Raw genomic sequence first — 22654 nt, forward strand, 5'->3', positions numbered from 1 at the left:
ATCTATAGTATGTGCTTAGTCGCGGAAGTAAATTCACTCTGCTTTAACCTGGAAATATACATACTCCAATTTAATGGTGTTCGGTAGTAAATAAGCAGTGTTGTGCTACATTTGTTGTGGTGACTTCTGTTATGCTACCATTCTCTCATACATTATATTCCATCACACAGCAATGTAATGTTTATGGAAAACATGAATACCTTTCAAGAGTCATGTCGAATGACATTTAATTCATCACACTGCACAAGTTCTGAATTAATCATGTGAATAGGATTAACCTTATTAGTTTAAGACAGATTGGTATTGAGGTTGGCTGAAGTTGTATGAAAGTGCAGACCGTGTGCTAAATAACACCTTAGGCCAAGATATTGTAATTGAGTCATAATGACAGAGACCAACATTTTAACATTTTGACAACACATATTTTTCATGAAAGTCAGATATTAGTTCCCTCAGTTAGTCTTCAATCATTTTGATGACAGATAAGCATTTATTGATGTGATAATATATATTTAGTCCATTATTCTAATTGAGATATTGACAGCGAATAACGTTTTAAAACGATTTATGATGACTGGGTACCTCAGAATAATCAACACATTTATAATCATCCCAGATGACTTAAGTGAGATAGCTTGGTTTAATTTTAGCTCCAGTCTTAATTATCTTTCCTTCACTGTGCTGGATCAAAGGGTTTGGACAGATTTGTAATAGATGGTAGACAATGTAATGTACATTTGCTGCTAAATCAAGTCCCGCTGAAAAATAGCATTTTTACTTCATACCTCAATTCTGTTCTTCACTGCAGTGCATGAATATTCTATGCTGTGGTCACGAGTTGGTCAACATCTTAACTCTGAGACACAACCCAATGTGGTAAATGTAACTATTGCATGCATTCGTTTTTCCAATTAATTCTTGCCAATTAGGAACAGATATTATTTGCATTGAAAAAATAAACATAACATTGGCTCTGCCTCATCTTGACCACCACCTAGCTGAATTAGAGCACCATGATTAGGGGCACATCTTTGCGTGGTCTTTCCCATTGATTGAAAAGCTTATGCAGTACTGTATGTTTACCTATTTGCAGCAGCAGAAACTATTTTTTAATTAGGTAATTCTTTTACATTTTTTTGCAGAGCAATTGTATCAAGTTTTGTTGTTTTGATGTTTTTTGTGCAGTAGAAGGAAATCATTCTTTGTTTGCATTACCAATGTATGTAATAGAAGGATGACAGGTTTACAAAGTTTGAAAAAGTTTCAGTTACTGATCTGTACCATGATCTGTACCATGACAACGCAATGTGTGCGTTGACAATCGGGAATCAGTTATTTCACGATCATGCAGTTCATAACTGAAATAATTTATGTTTTGTATATGACAATGCATTTGTTTTTAATGTGCTTTGGGATATTGCTCTCCTGGATCATGAGCCTTTATTGTGGACTGAAACTGGTTCTCTTTGTGAATTTACCTGTATATGGCTTGGTTAACTTATCCTGCTTACTTTTCATGGCAAAAAATGAAGAGCTGAATAGATTGAAAATGTCTGGACAGTGTATCTCATTTTAGCCAATGATCTTGGCAAGTCGGACCACTTGGTTACTTCTCTGAGCTTCTCTGACAACTGACCTTCTTTTTCGGTTGCTAACCAATCTTTTTATACATTTCTCCAGTTCTTTGCCTCCTAACAACTCATCAACTTCAGGTTCTATGTTCCTTAGGACTGTGTGGACTGATCTGTTCTGCTGTTTCCATTCAAACTTAGTACAGGCGGATTTGAAATGAGCAGATGTGGACCTTGTTAAAGTATTGTGTGATTTCACTCAAAAGGGTCTGCTTATCAATTAGGTCAATTTCATATTTTTATTCTCAATACATGTCTGAAGACATATAAATACCATTTTGACATTATAGAGAGTTGCTCATGTAATATTTTTTTTCTTCTGACCTGCAGGCATTCATGAAAAGGAAAATGTTCCATTTAGATAGACTTGTCAAGTTGAAATCCTTTTCCAAAGATGTTAACATCCAGGCTGCGGACCGTCATTATCTGGTGTCCAGACTGAAATCGTTATAACCTTTGCTGAACTATTATCAAGGTCAGGTGGCTCTGCATGAGTCAAATGAGTTCCGATTGTATACTGCATAGACTAATGGAGGTTATATTACCTCTGTAGATTGGGGCACTTGATTATGCCGGGGTTCACTGAAGGTACATCGTAGTGATCTCTTATGTTTATGCATGTATGGATAATTAAAAATACAGTAAAGGTTGATTACTGTTCATTGTCAGCAGTATATGGATGGCTTCTCCTCTTTTGTATATTATAAACATTCCTATTCATATCAATCATCTGAACACTTTCCATGAGTTTTATTTCCTCATTAAACTAGCCTTGATGCTTTATGTTTGCAAACATGCTTTTTTTTACATAATTGTATGATTTTTAATCATTGGATACATAATGCTTGCAATTTAGTAATAATAGCTGTTGCACCCCAGAGACTGGATTCAGATCATAGTATAATTTCCATGGTTCAGCAAGGAAATTATATTGTAATTATTTGATATATGATTTTGTGGAAAATGGAATACAGCTAAATATGTGGGATTCGTCTGGGATTTTAATCTAATTCTAACATCTAATAGGGTAATCCAGCCTAGAAACAATTTAAGTAAATTGCATCCACAAAACAGGACATACTTCTGTTCCAAGGATCTGTCCTCAAACAAACTGACTAGACGAGATTACAGGTCTTTTTGACACTACTCTGTCAGCAAAGCCACTTTTGGCTCCAATTCAGAGCCACAGCAGTCAATAGACATGTTTACATTAATATTCATGAACTGCAGGGTGAAGTCACTGGCCCATACCAATATCCGGTTATTTTGATCAGCACATTCCGCGGAGCTGGAATCCATAGCTAGCATGTGACTCTAGCTAACCAAAACTTGTGGTGTTGTGTTGCTAGTTGTTCTCTGAGATACAAGACCAACCCAGTCTGAACCATAGATGCATTGGCGCAAATATCTGCTTGCAGCTCCTCACTACTAAACATACCACAGCTGTGTTTAAGGACTTCTTGTATCCTCAAAGAAGAGCCCACTGCTTGAATACAACAACAGAAAAGTATCTTGGTGGGTTTTTCCAATATAGGTTATGTAATTGCAGTTCAGAACCCGGCCAATGTCAACTTAAAACAGTTTCGCAAACAGGCATATTTGAGAAAGCTTGGTGAGTTTGTTTGATCCTTGTGTTCTTATGTGACACTTTGAAGTGTTTATGTTGGAGTCACAGTTGCAAGTCTGTTTCCAGCTGTCTGTATCAGCAGTTTTCAAAAGTTAATTTACCACTCTGTAAAGAGTAAAGCATTTTCTGAAAAGCTATTGCATAGACAGTAGTTGCAGATTTGACAGCAATGAAAAAGCAATTTCAACTGACTTAAAAAGCATATTTTGTGAATGACAGTAAGATTGCCCAGTGTGAATAAAACTCTGCATTTGTGTTGTACTTCACTGGAGTAACTGTAGAAAAGCACTAATGCTCTGTCTGGGACTTCTGGGACCTGTTTTGATATATTTCCAAGAAGAAAAATCTTTTCACTCATATATTACCTACCAATTTCCCCTCTCCATTTGCATTAATGCAGCTTTTGAAACCATGGTCTTTCAATATATTCTGAAATAAATATATGATCTCAAATGCAATATGTTTCTTTTCTGTATTCATTGATATTGCATGTGTTTTCAAAATTGAACTAATACTCAGTGACAACTTTATTACGGTGACCCTGTACACCAGTTTGTTAATGCAAATATCTAATCAGCCAAACATGTGGCAGCAACGCAATGCATAAAAGCATGGTCAAGTGGTTCAGACCAAGCATCCAAATTGGGAAGATTTTTTTTCATAGTGACTTTGACTGTGGGATTATTGTTGGTGCCAGACAGGGTGGTTTAATTATATCAGAAACCTCTAATCTTAGCTGATTTTCACGCACGCACACGCACACACACGCACACACACGCACACACACACCTGAGTTTACAGAGAATGATGTGACAAACAAAAAAGACCCAGTGAGCAGCAGTTCTGTGGGTGCTAATGTCTTTTTAACGAGAGAGGTCAGTTGAGAATAGCCAAACTGGTCCAAGCTGACAGGAAGGTGACAGTAAATCAAAACAACCACATGTTAAAACAGTAGTATGCAAAAGAGCATCTCACATACCTCAGTGACAAGAAAGTTGTCACTGAGTGTATTTTAATAACCTCAACAGTTACATTACATCTCAAGGCACTAAAACGGTTTGTTTTCAATGCCAATAAAATGTGTGCTAATATGCACAGAAAATCATCAGCCAGTCCCTGAACATTGGGCCTCATGCAGTGTATTCTTATCATAAATGTATCTTCTTTAGAACGAAGGGCTCATATGAGTGTGCCACGTTGGATTCAACAAACACACCTTACTTCAGACTAAATGAAGATATTCGTTATGATACAGTATGTGTGGTACTGTAGGTGGGTTCTGTTGGATAGATGGCCGAAAGGGATAACTGATACCCGATTGGGTAGATTGCGGTTCCTTCATTTTGGCAAAACATAACAGTAAGAGCCGTCGTCTGGCAGTCGGAGGGTTGCCGGTTCGATCCCCCGCTCGGCCTGTGTCGAAATGTCCCTGAACAAGACACCTAACCCCCAAATGCTCCTGACGAGCTGGTCGGCGCCTTGCATGGCAGCCAATCGCCGTCAGTGTGTGAGAGTGTGTATGAATGGGTGAATGAGAATTGTACAGCGCTTTGGATAAAGACGTTATATAAATGCCAACCATTTACCATTTTACTAAAACATTCGAGATAAAAATGAGCAATGCAGTTGCTGAAATTTTTTTCATATTTGATCTTCAATGCCTAGTTTGAAAATTTGATCCAAATTTTGTGTGCAGGTGAGCTGTGCTGACATGCAAGGCTCTTGTTTACGTGAAACCACTGGTAAATGTTGTGCTACTGAAGTAAAAATAATAAATAATGGAAAATTGGCCTATGCACCAAGTTCTATTAAATCTCTTTTTGCTTTTTTTGTGAAGTGGCACATTGCAACTTTCAGGGCGAGTGCACTATACATTTGATAATCGTTCCCACCCCCCTCTGACACTGAAGAAAATGTATTGTCTACTTTGTTAAGATGAACTCATCATTGGCTAAAATGAGTTTGGCCTTCATTTGGTTTTCATGATCAGGCAACTGCATGATTCCCCCTAATGCAATTATGACTGAAGTCCAGCCCCACTTGTCCGTTTCCCGTAATCCCGTAACCATCCCAACCCTTGACGAGGCCTTGTCAGCAAGCGGATGGGACCCGAGCCTTCAGACGCCACTCTCCCCGATCATCTGCTCCCTTTCAGATACACCGCGGGCGTGCTCAATCATTGAAACACTCCTGAAACTCAAGTGTTTGTGTGAGGAAGAAAGTAGCTTTATTCGAGGAATACTAATTGCAAAGAAAGCAATCAAAATAGGAAATGCCATGTTCTGGCTGGATGTCTCAATATCTCTGCTTGAACTGAATGTTTAGTCACTGATTAAATGCGACGACACGTAGTAATCTACAGTTCTACTGAGGACCATGGACAAGAGTGAACTTTTAATGCATCCACTGTTAAACTGCCCTAGGATAATGAAAACTTAAGCTTTGCCACAAGGGAAAACTACATTAAGGCATTAAGCATTAAGCAACTGTTCGTGAAAGTTCTCAGGCTGAATCAGGACACACATAGCACTATATTTATCCAGCCTTCATATATAAGTCTTGATATTTAATCCAATATACTGTAAATATAATTGGAAAGCTGGCTTTCTGCTTCCTAAAGAAATAAGCTTGAGGTTGGACTCCCGCTCTGTCTCTTACATTAAAAAATAAAATGTAAATAAATATTTTATTTTTAGAGGATGTCATACTCCCCATATGCTCAAAGCAGAGGTATGTTTCGAGGATAGAAGGAACAGTGCACTGACATCCCAAGGTGAAGGAGAAACCTGCCATTATTTAGCTGCTATCGTCAGTCGTCCGTTGATGAAGTGGCAGCAGCTCTCTGGATTGCGTACTCACTGAGGTTGCTGGGGACCATCAAGCCATTATGTCCAAACAAATGTTAGCACTGTAAAAGGGGACAAGCAGCCTCTGCTCAACCTCGTAGACAAACACAAACATGCCCCCCACCCCCACCCCCTACAGCTCTCATCAAGCGACATGCCACGCGTGTCATTTGTAAATCCAATATTCCTGTGACACTTGATTTAAGTATGAAGGTGTAATGAGTAACTGTCAGGGAGATGTATGGCGTCCTTTGGGCAGAGTAGCACAAACAAATGAGGCCTGGACTGGTATTTGTGTGATCACTTAATTAGAGCTGGAGCTGGAAAAGAAGGTGAATAGTAATCTGTTTCATCATGAGTCATCTCTCCACCAGTTATTGCAGCTCTACCCTTTGGTCTTGCAGATTATATTCTTTCACCTCGTAGATAGCTGCACTTTTTTGCTGCCCAATATGTGCAAATAGAATGTCATTTTGAGTGTGAAGCATAATGGGCATTATTGTCTTTCTTTTTTTTCAGCCTACATTGTGGACATTTTGAGAGAAATGAAATGATACCTAGTTTAGTGCTCAATGCATAAGTCATTTATTTCACTGTGTGTTTTGCTGTGCATGTGGCAAAGTGACAGCTTGTCTTTATTGCTATTGTTGTCTAGAACTATCTCTACCCTTTTGGCAATAAATTAGACACCAAATAGCATTTTATCTATTGTAAATCACTGTCTGGCTTTGTGTGCTTATTTCAGTGTTATTAAGGGCACTGTTGTCACCTTGGATAAAAGTGTGGGGCACACTGACAGCAGATCAAAGTGTCAAGTCTTAAACTACACAGCAAAATGTTGTGTACAACTAAATGTTACTTTAGCTGACTTTATTTAAACATGTAGATATTAAAAAGTGCCAGATTCGGAACGGTCTAGTTTCAAAGGGGTTTATGCAGTGCTCAGAGGTGTTAGCATATTTGTTGTTATTTTTTGTTTTTGTTCTGCATAGTGATGGGCAAGATGAGATTTTTGGGATCTCATTAGTTTTGCTAAACAGCTCAAACCAAGAGGGAAGCCATCTTTCAATCGCTTATTCAGCCATGTGGCAGAGAAGTGTGTTTTGTTAAAATGAAAAAAAAAAAACAACCTTGAATTCACAGTTCTGTAAAAGTCATGTCTCTCTTTGCAATATAATCAATAGCCATTAACATACAAACAATTAGAATAAATACAATCGTAACAGAATTGGTGATGAACATCATTATCTGTTCATCACCAAATGGGATACAGCCGCAAATAGATATGCAGAACTGGCGTGCCCACAGAGAAATGGTGGGTAGCCTGCCAGTGATTATTGTCACCAACCGGGTTGCCAACTCCACCAAATTCTCTTGGAGGCGTCTTCATAGGCAGATCTTCTGGCAGAGGTTTCACCATCACTGAAGCTCTGGGTTGTTGTCAGGTAGAGGTTTCACCATCACTGAAGCTCTGGGTTGTTGTCAGGTAGAGGTTTCATCATCACTGAAGCTCTGGGTTGTTGTCAGGTAGAGGTTTCACCATCACTGAAGCTCTGGGTTGTTGTCAGGTAGAGGTTTCACCATCACTGAAGCTCTGGGTTGTTGTCAGGTAGAGGTGTCACCATCACTGAAGCTCTGAGTTGTTGTCAGGTAGAGGTTTCACCATCACTGAAGCTCTGGGTTGTTGTCAGGTAGAGGTGTCACCATCACTGAGGCTCTAGGTTGTTGTCAGGTAGAGGTGTCACCATCACTGAGGCTCTAGGTTGTTGTCAGGCAGAGGTGTTACCATCACTGAAGCTCTGGGTGTTACCATACATTATGATAAATTAAATATGAGCAAGAAATTCTGTTGAATTTTATGCATACTTGTTATGTACAGTACTAGCTTGTAAACTGCACTTATATATAAAAAATATAGGTAACACTTTATAATAACTGTGCATCAGTATGTGTTTGAGCATTTTGCACTATTTTGCTTAATGTCAATAATCATTTTCAATATGATCCAATTAGAGAGAGATAAAAAGGAAATGTTACAGCGTTAGCAAGCAATGTAAACATGTACCCACTCACAGTAAGAGGTAAACAAAAGAAGAGAATAAACAAGTGCTAACGCGCATACACGCATGCTCTTGAAGAGATACAGCAATCAAGCTGCCTGTCACATTCACAGCCCCGCACGGATCCCTGTTTTTTAATCTGATTAGAGCGGCAGGGCCTCGTGCTGACTGTCAATCAGTGCTCTGCTATCTGAAGGTCGGCCGATCCTTCACGGGTCTGGACAGAAGGATCTGCATGTACAGGGAGCAGCCCTTGTACACATCTCTCAACCCTGTACATCCTCTAAACTCCTCATTTACTTCACACCAGCCTGGCTGCTTGCACATGCCTTTGTTGCCACAGTGATATTTGAAAATAGCATATACTGTACAGTAGTTTTAATGATATGATAAATTCATTATTCTATCCAAATATATCAGATGTAAGCCTTGTGCAATGTTTACAAGGCATCTGTTTTTTTTTTTTTTTAAACACAGAACATTGTTTGTTTCACATCTTTGAACATAATAGCAAGATGAACTTGTGTCAATGAGTAAGTGATATTTAAGTCTGCCAGAAATAACTGCAGACATCATCCAGACCTAATTATACTGTAAAATACATGCAGCCTACTCGTACATTAAGAGTTATCAATCTTCATATTGTACTGCATATTTCATAATCCATGTGCAGAATACTGCTTTTGTATTAAGCATCAAGTTTATACTGTATCAAAGTTGTTCATACAAAACAATGTTTTTTATTTTATTTAGAATGTTTTTTAAGTGCTAGGTGCATACAGCAAAAGATAAAGAGAAGATTTTGTTTATTTTCATTTAATTAAAACTTGAGGTATAGTCTGAAAATGTGGGTTTTGCTAGATTGGCAGAAATTGAATTGTTGCTATTGGATAGACTGGTAGAGTTGTGACTTTTGGCTATGGGCCAGTGCCACTGAAAGGCATGGGGGTGTTCTGGATCACTACATTAGACACAATCCCTTCCCACACATGCCATCTCCCTCTCTCATCTGAGCCAGGGAAAGCAGCTACAAGCAACACATTCTCATTTAATTGCTCCTTCAAGGAGACCTCAAAGGTAAACTGACTGTGGCAAGCTCAGAAAGCGATGATGGCATCTATAGTAACTGCCACTTTTTGAAACTTCCTTTACCACCTGGTGTAAAAATGTGAGGATGAGGGGAAACCCTGACCTGATCAGTGAGCACTCCACCTGCACTGTGTTCACTTCATTCGGAAAGGATATGGAATACAACTACTCTACCTATTAAAAGCAACATTTTGATCTTTGTGTTTACCAGAGGCCCGTAATACACAAGGTGGGAAATTTGACTTATCTACTCCAATGGACCTGTTCAAAATGAGCCACATACAGCTGCCATGCAGTCATGTTCATACAAAATATATCAGGACATTTCTTTCTTTGGGATAAGTGCCATTTTAAAACAGACCTGAGATCATTTTATCAGGGTGGGGTTGGAGCGGAGGACCAAGTGCGACTAAATAATACCCCTCCTAGATCCCAGGGGCAGTGTACAGGGATAAGTGGGACAAAAAATGAGAATAACTCCCGTAACAGGGGGGAGAAACAAAAACAAACCCGAAGGCGATTCTTAATAGGGAAAACAGAAAAGGAGCCCAAAATGGCTGAAGAAAATAAAACGACCCTTTGAGAACAGGGCGAGTGTACCGACCAGTAACTGTGCCGAATAACGAGCACAGAGAGTGCCCAATCAGGGGCAATGAAATAAAAATACAACCTAGCCAAAAACAGCGTAGGCTAAACAAAAACCATGAGGCGCAGCTCAGGAATAAACACAAACCAAAATACATTTACCGGGGACAACGTCCCTCTACCGCCGGCTCACACGAGCCCAAAATAAAAGAAGAAAATAAACCCTTAGGGAAGGCGTCGGTAGAACCACACCAAACGCCTTCCTACCTTTTAGAATAATTTGTTAGGAAGTTTAAATCAGTGAACACACACCTGCACAGTACCTGACTCAAACCTCACGTCTACCGTGTGCATTTACCGGCTTGGTGTTAGAGCGAACAGTAACACAAAAGCACTGAGGCTCATACAAACTGGCCTTAAATACACAGCTGGGAGGCCATTCCCCTAATGCAAACGAGGAACAGGTGATAACAATGATCCCAGGCCCTCTAGCGGTCACCACGGGAATAACCTCCCACCATGACACATTTAGTTAAACGGGTGATTATTTTTCTGGGTTGCATCTTTGCAGCAGGTAACTTAAGGAGCCGGCCATTCTCAGTAATTCTAGCTGAACAGGAGGAGAAGGTACTGTCTCTCTCTCACTGTAGCTTGGACAGGGAGAATGTAGTTGCATAACCACTCAATAAAAAGGAGGACCAGCCTCAAAAGATGCAGGGTTGTAGGAGAAGCAGAGAGAATATCATTGTACTGAGGCACTGAGAAACATATCTGATCCAAATGGTCTTGGACTGATACTATGCACTTTCCGGTAGTGTGGAAATTCTCACCTGGTTACATAACAGCAAGCGGGTATGCTTCAGGGTAATAATATTCATGAAACTGACAGACATGGAATACTCCCTGTCAAAAAGTATACTTGTTTGGTTTATTGTCTCTTAAATCCAGGTCGATGGTTGTGACTACCAAAGCACAGCATGGGTGCTGGATCTTGTATTCATCTGACTGAAAAGGTCAAGTGGTCCTGCAGTGAACAGTGAACTTTTGCCAATTAGAAATTTACATTGATAACCTGAGGCTGTCCGTTTCAAACCTGGCGGGATTTAATTTACCTACCTGAGAAAATTGGACCACAAAAGCTTGGTTAGTCACTTCCAGACTCTTAAGTGCAGTGGTAAGTATCCAGTGCTTAAAGTGGGTGAGGAGTAGAGCTATTCCGGAAAGTTGTTATGGACAGGCAGATAAAATATTGTATGCCAAGCCTGAACTATATCTAGTAAATAATAATACACATATGTACCATAGACATGTCAACCCTTTCAATCACTGTTGGCCTTTGGAGTCATGCTGTTGGAGGACTGACAGCCTGGTTTTCCCCTGCAGCTCTTTTGAGGATGACGAGCCACCTTGCGAGGAGGAGATTGAGTATTTAAGCAAGCGCTCTCCGGAGTTTGGCGGCAACATGCGGAACTCTGAGGTTAATGGCAATGTGTCCAGCTCTGAAGAGGACGCTGATGAGGAGGAGTGGTGGGAAGAGCCCAGGAATGGCCTCCTGCACCCAGACAGGAAGCCCGATCTCATTCCCCACCTTAAGCACGAAGCCTCTCCAGAGACACTACATATCAGTCGTGGCATGGGTAGCAGCATTGACATTGTCAACGGGGAGCACTTACTTAATGGATGACACTTTAACATTCAGGTTCTCTAATGCTTTTCAACTTAGAACGTAACTGCTATGTGCATCACCTTTGATAAACCCTTTGTGGAATTATCTGCAAGCCTGTAGGCTTTCAAATAATTCCACAAAGGGAAGAACAATTTGTTGTGTAACTCCTTTAGCAAGAGTAACATACCTTGCCATTTACAAAACAAGCTGAGAAAGCCTACTTGTGGTGGTGTCATTGAGGTATGGTAGATGCTGTATGACACTGTCATCATTACCCTTTTCCAAAAGTCCCTATGCCTAGCTTTCTTGAAATTTGATAGCTGTGGAAACATTAAGACTAAATACCTATAGCTCACCAGGCCAACATATGCAAAGGTGCTGTACCACTGAAATAGTGTCCTCTGGTAATTTACGAAATGTGTTCATACTTTTATAGTTCTGTAAATATTTATAATGCAACTATGAACCTGATGTCTGTTTCACCAACATCAAAATTATATATCCACATAATATACACATATACATATGTGTTTGAATTGTAGCCTGGAAATTGTTTACTGCTGGAATGTTTGGAGGACACCCACACATTTTTACCAGATGTAATTATGGTACTCTACATGCTGATTAATGCACAAAAGCAGTTTGCAGTAGTGGGGTTTATGCAAGTGATGCCTTTTATGGCATTGGTTTATTTAACAAAAGAACATGGTACATGTAGAAGTAAGCATATGCAGTATATTAGATCATTAATAAAGACGCTTTAAGTACGTCAAATACAGTAACTCATGTTTATGGGATGCAGTCTTTCAATGCTGTTTGATAAAAGTGCATAAATCATAATGCATAAATAATTATTGATAACAGCAACTAACAACCATATGTATATTATTTCTCAATTTAAATTAATATATTTTGATAACAGTCTTGTTATTGTCTGTTTTGTTTTAGTTTTTAAATGTGTTTAAATGTTTGTTTCTCCATGTTTATCATGAATGCGTCTTATGTCACATGACTCTTAACCCCTGTAGGCAAGTAAGACTTCTTTTTGCATTAAATATCAATGCAATATAGGAATTACTTTCCTTCTTCCTACTTTCTTCTACCTACATACAGTGGGGTCCAAAAGCCTGAGACCACTAGTGAAAATGCTTCCATTATTGGCATACGCTCTTAACCAGAGCGACATACAGTTGATTAGACTAAGCAGGAGACAATCCTCCCCTGGAGCAATGCAGGGTTAAGGGCCTTGCTCAAGGGCCCACGGGTGTGCGGATCTTATTGTGGCTACACCGGGATTAGAACCACTGACCTTGCGTGTCCCAGTCATTTACCTTAACCACTATGCTACAGGCCGCCCCCAAAAACCTTAAATATCTCAGAAGATAATAGGAATATTGAAAAGCTATGAACAAGCACAGTATTCAAGACATTGTTTACTATGGGCCTGGTGATTTGATTGTTGGTGGAGGTTTCCTGGAGAAACTCTATCCACGATAAAAGTGCCTATAATACTTGTGTCCTGTGGTTGCGCTCATGACAATTAAGATCAGTCTTAAGATAAAAACATTTTCCACACTCTCGACACCTCGACACGGCTTCCATTTTGCATTCTTTTCCAATTTAATACAAACTGATTAATGTCATCCCAGCATTATGTGACAAAGTTCCTTTACTGAATGCTTGGCTTTTCTCAGTCTTCAAGTGCCCCCAGAAATGTTCAATGGGGTTGAGGTCAGGAGATTGTGGACTGTTTTCTTTGGTCTTTGAGTATTTTTTGCAAAGCTTTGAAGTAACTTTGAAGTAATTTGTTTTATTTTTTCCAAATCCTAAAACTTTTAATTATTTCCAGGAATACATTAAGAAATAAAGTCAAGGTGGTCTCAGACTTTTGGATCCCACTCTATACAGTATTGATGGAAACAAACTGACCTCAACATAAACCACAATTTATATAGAGAATATACTACAAATATTTATCTGAAGTACGGTGCTGAAAACATGACACAATGAGTGGGATAAAAAGGGTAAAAGAGCTACTATCTGCTGACATGAACTTTTCATGACAATGGGTGAGACACTGATCAGTTAATGAATGCACATATCTATTTAATGCCTAAATAAGTAATGGAAAGAAATATATTTTTTCATCATCAGATCTTACTGTCTATTGTGTGTGATAAGCATGTGGTAAATGAAGGAAAATATACTCTAATAAATGTATGTTAAATATTAAATATGTTTCTGTCACCTAAGGATATATTTCTGACAAAGATTGTTTTACTGACGAACATACAGCCAAAATGTAGCATGCTGTTGTAGCATAGGTCACCTCATTTTGTTTTCATTAAGTGACTTTATACTGTGGTGTTTCCTCTGCCTTGGATCAACTCAAGAGAGACAATGCAAACACAGAGCTCTGTGATTTGTGGCAGCCAGTCATAAGGACATATAGGAAACCACAGCAAATTCATCCCAGTTTCTGTCACATTGCATCAGGGGCTTCAATCAAGATGGACAAGGAAGAAAGCCAAACTGTTACCCACAGGGGCTGCCGTAGATCTCAGTGGGTAAGCTGAAGGATTCCTCTTTTCTCTTCATCTTACCCCAGTTCATAACATATGCTGTGAGGACTTAATGCATTATGTCAGCCTCTTTGAGCAAAATAAGATGTTCTGTTGCACATGCTACCAGGTTCTTTTGGGAATGCACAGCTGAGTGTTGTGGGGCTCTGTAATGCAATGCTACTCTTTAGTGCAATCCTATCATCCTAACATTAGGCCACCTTTCAAAGGGGACAGATTGGTGGGCAACCTGCTGACCTTGAGGGCAAGGAGATCATTGTAAAGAGGCCGACTTCCAGCAAATATGGACCTGTTCTCTATCTTCTGACTTCTACAGTCTACCGTTCTTCTCTGTCAGTCTCTGAAGCTGGGCTAGCTATAGATTTATACATTTGCATATATCCTGTGGACAAGTCAGAAGATCACCATTGTATAGCTGCCTTTGGAAAGATGGCATACTATAATTTCTTCAAAGAGGAGAAGTCTATATATATATGTGTGGGTGCGTGTGTGTGTGGATGGAAGTGTGTGATTGAATGTGGACTAGTCTATGGAAACTGTCAGATGATTTATGACACATTCTTCATCCCTCTCAATTGCCTGTCCCTATAAGCTAGAAAGGCACTCATCCCAACAGAGGTGGAGTTTATCTTGTGGTGCTAAATGACCAACTGTTGACCCCACATCTGGCCTTGCTTTTTTGTTGGAAACAAGATACACATTAAGCTCCCCTCTGCCAAGGGTCAATATTGCTCTGTCCTTTATGATCAATGACTGTGAAGAGCTTTGGTTTCTCCTGTTGCAGCATCATGAGCCATGATGCTTATACACAATTTCCTGGCAGTCTTTTATTTATCTTTTATTAGTTTGCGGTTGAGGGGAGGTAGCTCGCCCGTGACACCAGCTCAGTTGTGTGCAGAGAAGCATTGCCTCGCCCCATTTTTAAACAGGCCCAGAAAGAACAGCCATGACTCGGAACAAAGGCAGACATGTAATGTCAACGTGAAGAAACAATGCACAGGGAGACGCCCCCCACAATGTATGATTTCTGTCATACCATACACATGTACGCTTATTGTTTTAAATTCATAATCATTTCAGTAATTCTCTTTCCACAACAGAAAATTCTAACTGAAACCTCACTGTCTATTGTGTTCCATGAATGTGCAGGGTCTCCTTTTGTTCAATATGGATCTAACAACTTTTAAGACTCGACTCTGTCCTACGTACTTTTCTCATGCAAGACATGGCTAACATCTGACTGACCCGTTATAAACTTGTTCCCCTTAACAGACAGATTGTCTAATTAGAGGTTGCCATGGTGAGGCGCTGAGCATATCAAGGTACGACTGGCCTCATTGAAATGCTGTGAACAAGAGTCCGTGCACACATGACTGCATTTCCTAATGTGTGCTTCACTCCAGCTAGTCTGCCTCTCTCCTCTGTAGAACAGAATCAGTCCAGCATTACAGCCAAGGCTAGTCACCCTGCAGTCTGCAGGACGCCTTCAACACTGATTACTGCTACCCTTTTTTACTAATTGGCCAATAAGTGTATGGTATTATCAGCTCATTAACTTTTTACCCACATTTCACACAGTGGTGCACAAGGTCCTGAGTGCATTATCAGAGGGTTTCAGTTGCGTGAGGTTGTAATGTATATTATCTGATTGTGTTTGACCTTTTTGACAAGTTTCACATCATGGCAAACCTACATTCTGTTCCTATGATGGTGACTGAATTACTTACACAGTTTTATCAATTAACCATAGGTGCTTACAATGTAAACCCTACAGTTAATGTTTGTCACTTTGAATTTGGAAGCTAGACCATGTTGATATAATGTCAACCATAGTCTTCATTACAAAGGTAATGCATACCACAGGTTTCATTGAAGGAGAAATATTTTCTCCAATGGGTTCACGGATTATGACTCGTCATCGATAGGGCTCGGTCCCCAAAATGCCATTGGTATCGGATAAGAGACTTGAAACTGGGCATATTGATTTATTTTTGGCTTCATTAATTGGATATCTCCAGATTTTATATCCTATAGAGTAGGCCACCTTTTCTGGTCTCAGTCATCTCATTGGCTAAAAGTAAGATGTAGTGATTTTGCAAGAGTAAAGAAATCTCTAAAGCGTATAAAGGTAAATCACAAGCAGTCAATCTATCTTTTGCTTTACAAATCTAAAACCCATACACTTTATTTTCCATTTCACTGTCCTAGATCATTTGGATGGATAAACATATATCTGAACAGAAACTGCTGCACAAATAAAGTAATTGGTTTATGTTCATGCTCTGAGTAAATTGTTTTGGTTCTCATAATAAATTGTCATTTTTGCTGGATCACTTCATCATGAAATAGATTGGCTTGATCCCAATTGTTGCCAATTTCAAATTATATTGAAATACTACTAAAACATATGAACCTGTAATAATATCTTAACTACATGACATATCCCCCATTAATATTTGTGCTAATTGGATGAAAAATGAATGGTTCTAAAACACAAAGTTCATAATGTGGTTTTAAAATATTATATTGGTTGTATTAAATTAGACTTGAAATGGTATTGCATTTGCTAACGATTCCCGACTCAAAGTGCCAGGTACTCTATGACAAAGCACATTTTCCAGCCTTATGTTCCAATGTAACAGAGACATTAATTATCTTGGAGAGTACATTGTTTCATTTATGTGTAATCCAATCCATGTAGGTAACTTCAAATGACCAATTATAATGAATAGTATTGAGTTATACTTTTTTGCTCTGGATAATCTGCTGCTCTCCACCTGCTATAAACACTACTTGGTGTTAGATTTTAATAGTAATACAGTGGTGATCTCATTGAATGCATCGCTTAAACAATAAACAATTCCATAATAGAAATAATCAAGTAGTTTTTGAGTATACCGTTAAGTGTATTGCTGAAGTAGGCTTTCTGCATTTCTTTGGTTCTTTCCATTGGTACACCTGGTACCCACATGCTTTCAGTTGTCACTGTGACAAACACCTCTTCTCTGTCTTAACTCTCCCTGTGGTGTCCATGTGACATTTCAGCAACTGCAAAATTCAAATGTTTCTGTTCAAGCTTTAAATAAGCATGTGCTTATGTCTCTTGATTTTTTTTAGGTATGTTAATCTGATGATGAAACAGATCTGTATCTCTATCAACATCCAAATTCCTGCATGTTTTGGGTAATGTGTTCCTTTCATACTGACCTATGTGTAATTTGTTTATGATAATCCAGTCAATCACATAATCACATAAATAAGGTTAAGTACATCACGTTAAATATCTAAATACCGGAATGTAGAATTAAAAACGAGGTTTAAAGTACATCAGTTCAATTTCTTCTTCCACTTCTTTGTCATCTCAGGATTAAAATTAAATAATAGTAATGAAATAATCCCACCCACCCCCCCCCCCCCCATGCCCCTCATAAATGGAAAACATAATTAAGATAACTCAAAAGGCGGAACGTAAACATTTATTCAATTAATGTAGATTAAAGACATGATGCATCAGTTATGGATTGCAAGTTTATTTTCTAATTTCTGATTTTAAGTATGTACTGTATCAATGAGAACTTTATATGAAACAAAATGTTTCACTGGGAGCACATTGCAGCACTGCACAAAACCTGGATGAACAACAAAATAAAGTCAAATTGAATAAAATAAATAGCTGAAGGCCTTGCATAGAGGATTCATAGCAACTATTCTAGGGCAGTTTTAATTTCTCTGCATTGCTGTCTTATTGTAATGCATCTCTATTTACCTCTACCCGACTCTTTGACATTAATTCCAATTCATGAGAATTCCACATTAATAATATTTTATTCAGTGTCCCTCCATATTAATGAGCCCTATTTGTGTTTACCGAAATGCTTTCGGTCTCAGTGGTGTGATGCTGCAAAACAGTAAAAGCTGGGTCGGCCTATCAGATCATGTAAGGGAGAGCAACATTCAGCAGTAATTTTGATCATATAGTATTGTGAATTATGTGCAGATGTGAATGTCAGCTATAAATACTGAGCCCATAGCACAGTGTTCAGGTGCAGTGTGCCAAGACTATATTTTCCATTTAATACAACTGACACACTGGTCTCTGTTCAGCTAAAGTGCAGGACAGTACCTCCCAAAATTAGACAATCTTGTCACCAATCTCCACAGGATTTTAATATGATTCTTTAAATATGAAAATATTTAAATATGCATTTGATTCTCAAAGCATGTAATAAATGTATTAGACTATGATGTGTATTAAGAGAAGAAATTACAAACTAAAGTACTGCAATCAGAATCGAAGTGGTGGCGCATTGCACAAACATTTTTTATATAGTTCAGTTTAATACATTTCAACTGAAAATCATAATCGCATTTCAGCTTCATTTGATCTGTATTCATTAGTATAATTGTGATGACTTTCATGTGGAGTGACATTTGTTCTCTCCTTCTTCTTCCGTGCTTGAAAATGGATATTGGATTGAGCACAAGCAATATTAGCATCTAGGTTAAGCCTTCGTAAAAAATAAAAAAAACACCAAATGCACTGAGTTTTTGTAAGTGGATTAGACTACAGATAGATCTTAACAGATATGGGTAATAGCCACATCTGTCCCACTAAATTACATCATCTTATCTGTTGGCATCTCCATTTCTATCTGTCAGACAGACATTTGAGAGACACTTCCAAGGGGAGGAATGGTTTACTGTAGGGTCTCCATTTCATACAGGAGGCCATTTAAACCCAAGACAAAGATATGAATGGACTAACGACTTATACCTAGCCCACTCAGACATCAAAAACATGACTGCAGAAAGCAGAGGAGCAGAGAGGAGTGATGACCATAGGTGTAATTTTTGCCAAGAGTAGTTTGAAGTGAGAACATAAAGGATCGAAGTGAAGTTCTGAGTATCGCTGCCTGATCAAAGTCTGCCAAGTTTGAGACATAATGCTGACTTCACCTTAAAATCTGTATAAAGTTTTTGTGCATGTACATGTAAGGCAAGGGATTAACTCCCTGAAATGCCATGTAATAAGAATGAGCACATTATACTTGCAGGGGTACTACAGTTTAACCCCTTAAATATCGGCCCATAGGTCCATTGATCAAAGTTTTTGTCACATACCCAACCCCCATCAACAACATGCAATTTATTATTAAACATTATTTATAAGCATATTGAATAAGAATAATACAATATTTTGAGAATGTACTTAGATGCTCACCGATATAAAACGTCACTGAAAATGCCCCCTATTGTGGAGTCAAAGGTGTTTTCATTGTCTCCCTCAGAAGTATTTACTCAGTTGAGAGATTCATTGGAGGTTCCTCAAATTTCTATTTCTATTCCTCTATTTAAATGAAGGCATCACAAAATATATATATTTTTTGGTAAAACATCAACCTTTTTTGGCATAAAATCTCAAGAACAGTCTTGGCACGCTTATTTGAAATGCTACAGTTTTGTTACGCGGACAAAAAAAACGCTGTGTTGTTTTATGCAAGCCTAACACACTATACACTGCTGTAATGTCATTAGCTAAAATTCTTTTCATTCACATGCCTGTAGTCAGTTCTTTGCTGAGTAGAAGTTTTCCTTGCAACTGCATTGGCTTCATCATGTTCCAGACAGCCTATACAAAATGTGGAAAATAGCCAGACCTTCTCTTTAAACCTAAAGGACCCGGATTCGCCCGTCTAGTCTATAGCTCATAGAGCTAGCTAGCAATCCGATTATAATTTGGGAACCGACCGCTAATTTAAAAGTTAACTGGTTAAATCTTGGCACCACACAGTAGCCAGCATATTGTTTTGATAAACCAGTTTGACAATCAAGTTGCTGTAGCTCATAAAACATTATGCTCCATAAGCTAATGATGAAGACAAAGTCCAGCCATTTTGGAATGGCCAAACAAAATAAATATTTAAACATGAAATAAATGTGACCGTACTTGCTAAATCTGTGATGGAAGCAAGCGGCTACAGGCTACGGCTCAAGTTAGAATCGCAGTCGAACACCCACTGTAAACCAACGACTGGCAGTCTCTGTTCTAGCAAAGGCTCCCTGGGCTTCTGCACAACATCTTTCAGTGCAAACCCCATGGAATTTTTAAAGAACCCAATGGAAATTTTAAATTCACTCGCCATCAACATAATAAAAGGAAGTTAGGGACCGTAACAACACAAAATCTAAAAATAATTACTTCCAAAACTTATTCCTTTACTTCTTTCTTTCTTTCCTCGTCTCCTACCCTGCAGGAAGTATGTGGAGGACGGCACAGGGAAAGAGGGTATGAGATGAGTGCTAGGAGTTGCTGCTCTTGCAAAGGAACTGGGTGGGAATAGAATGTCTATTGGCCAGCGGCGATAAAATGTGTTCTCTGCTTGGTTTCTGGCAGCAGCCAATCAGTGTGGCACAAATATTTCACCAAAAAGAGAAAACATGCCCCTCCAATTGAATGCCCATATGGGCGCAGTGCAAGTGCGCATCAGGACCAGAAGCAGGAGGCGTGCCCAGCCAAGACTGACACACATGAGAGAAAAAGGGAAGAAAACTGACTTAAAATATTATGTACTTATGTAGCCTATGTACATAATTTTATGTCTGGTAAATCAGTGATACAAGACGTTTTGTAGAAGTATGCAATGATGAAATGGACAACAATGATTCCTCCAGAAAAATGTTATGTAAGCAATGGACAACAAATATTCAAAATATTTTTAGAACATTTTTAGAATTAGAAACTATTATGAATTTGGTTCACTAGACTCTTTGAAAAGCACACTAACATTACCTTATTTCTTTATAGTATCTGGATTTCCAAAATGCACAGAAGATGAGGTCCTAAAGCAATAGCATCTTAAAATAGGTTATGCAGATCTGTGAGTTTTAATGCCTTCAAATGGTATGTCCTGTTACCGTAGTGTTTGAAAATTGCACTCTGAAAAAAGAAATGAATGCAATGGGCACAATCCACAGTATATATTTTTTTAAATGGTGCTAGGTTTTTAGCACCATTGTGAACTGTATCTTGCTATTTATAGCACCAACAGTTAAAATGTTTGTATTATGTAATGATAAAAAATCTTTTTAAAAGAACTTTGTAATAAAGAATACGACAAAACTAGTTTTCAGACTCTGTGGAAATGTGTTTCTAATAATAACCCACTGGCATTTATACTGAGTGTATTTTAAGTAAAATGTATTGTTCATTTTAACTGACAATGTGTTCTTCAGAAACAGAGTTTTGTGAGTTCAGCAACAATAAAAAAAATGCTAACAAACTATTTGTGAACCAAACTGCATTTGTGAATTCCAAGTTAACGTTGAGGATAAATGTTGTGTCCAGGACTAAGGTTGTGTACGTAGAAAATAGATCTACAATTATGAATTTCACGTTTGATAAATGTTATCGAGAAGCACTGCTTTTAATCACACATGCACTTAATTGGGTGTGTAATTTCAGGAGTAACAGGGCGCTGGGGAAGAAATTTGGTTCTGTGCCCTGAACTGAACTTTTGCAATATCTTTCACCTGTGTCTATGGGCCATTAACACCACACTCACTGGGGAACAAGAACATTTCATGGCTGATTTAGCAATGCCCTGATTGCATTGCTTCCTAGCATTGGCCTCTTTTCTTCATATACCTTGCGGACAGAATCAGCTCTGATTGCCACAAATAGATACCACAACATATCACATACTGGACAGCACATCACTTAATGATGGCGATGTGCAAAAGAACAAAGGCTCTTGGTCTCTCAGAGGCTGACGAAATGTTCAGTCATCGCCCCAATCTTGCCCAAAGTCTGCCTTCAAAATATACAAAATCTGATTATAAAGAAGTGTTGGTAAGGTCACAAATCATCTTTTTCCTTTTAAAAGTGATGCGATGGGAAGTGGGAACAGCCTGAAATTTTGAACTGGCCCTCTCCTACTCTTCCTCGCCATAACAAAGCTCCACTGGGAATTTCATTACAGTGCGGATTACAGCAATCATATCCTCCCCCTTCTCTGTTAGACCCAGAAAAGGGGAAAATGGCCTGAGTAGATAACATGACATTTCTGCCTGCAACAAAAACATTGCCTTATTCCAGGCTACAATACGCTTTGTTCACCAGCCTCTATTTTTCACCCCTATGCCTTTCCAGTTAACCTGTGCAGCTTTGAATATATTCTGCCAATGAAGACATATAGCCCATTCCTGCTTCATACCACACGCAATTTCCTCCCTTTAATTACAGAAAATAGCACTTGATTCAAATGTTCATTCAGTTAGATCCATTTTATATATCCACTCAACAAATATATTGCATTATGGTCATATGAATGTAATATCATTTAATAATATACTAAATGTAATGGTATTTAAAATGCATGCATTCTGATGCATTCAGTGCATTTAGTTTGTTTGTTCCTTGTTTTTACAGACGTACAGTAATCTGTTGGTATTTTTGTTCTAAAAACCATAATATGCAACTTCCCATGAACCAACCCAATAACACCCTGACCTGGGGCCTCATTTATAAACGTTGCGTATGCACAAAAGAATGCGTACGCTACTTTCTAA

At 38.6% G+C, this 22654-nt stretch overlaps 1 protein-coding gene across 4 annotated transcripts in view; it reads left to right on the forward strand.

Annotated features, from left to right (window-relative positions):
• Window positions 1-13599, forward strand: part of LOC133130868 (cytosolic carboxypeptidase 4-like) — a 123914-nt gene extending 110315 nt beyond the window's left edge. For all 4 annotated transcript variants that reach the window (XM_061245806.1, XM_061245807.1, XM_061245810.1 and 1 more), the window contains one exon: window positions 11222-13599. In XM_061245806.1, coding sequence (XP_061101790.1) covers window positions 11222-11522 — 301 coding nt within the window. In that variant the 3' untranslated portion in view covers window positions 11523-13599. The remainder of the gene's footprint in view (window positions 1-11221) is intronic.
• The last annotated feature ends 9055 nt before the right edge of the window (window positions 13600-22654 follow it).

This window comes from Conger conger, chromosome 6 (assembly GCF_963514075.1).
Source record: "Conger conger chromosome 6, fConCon1.1, whole genome shotgun sequence".
NCBI classification, from domain to species: Eukaryota; Metazoa; Chordata; class Actinopteri; order Anguilliformes; family Congridae; genus Conger; species Conger conger.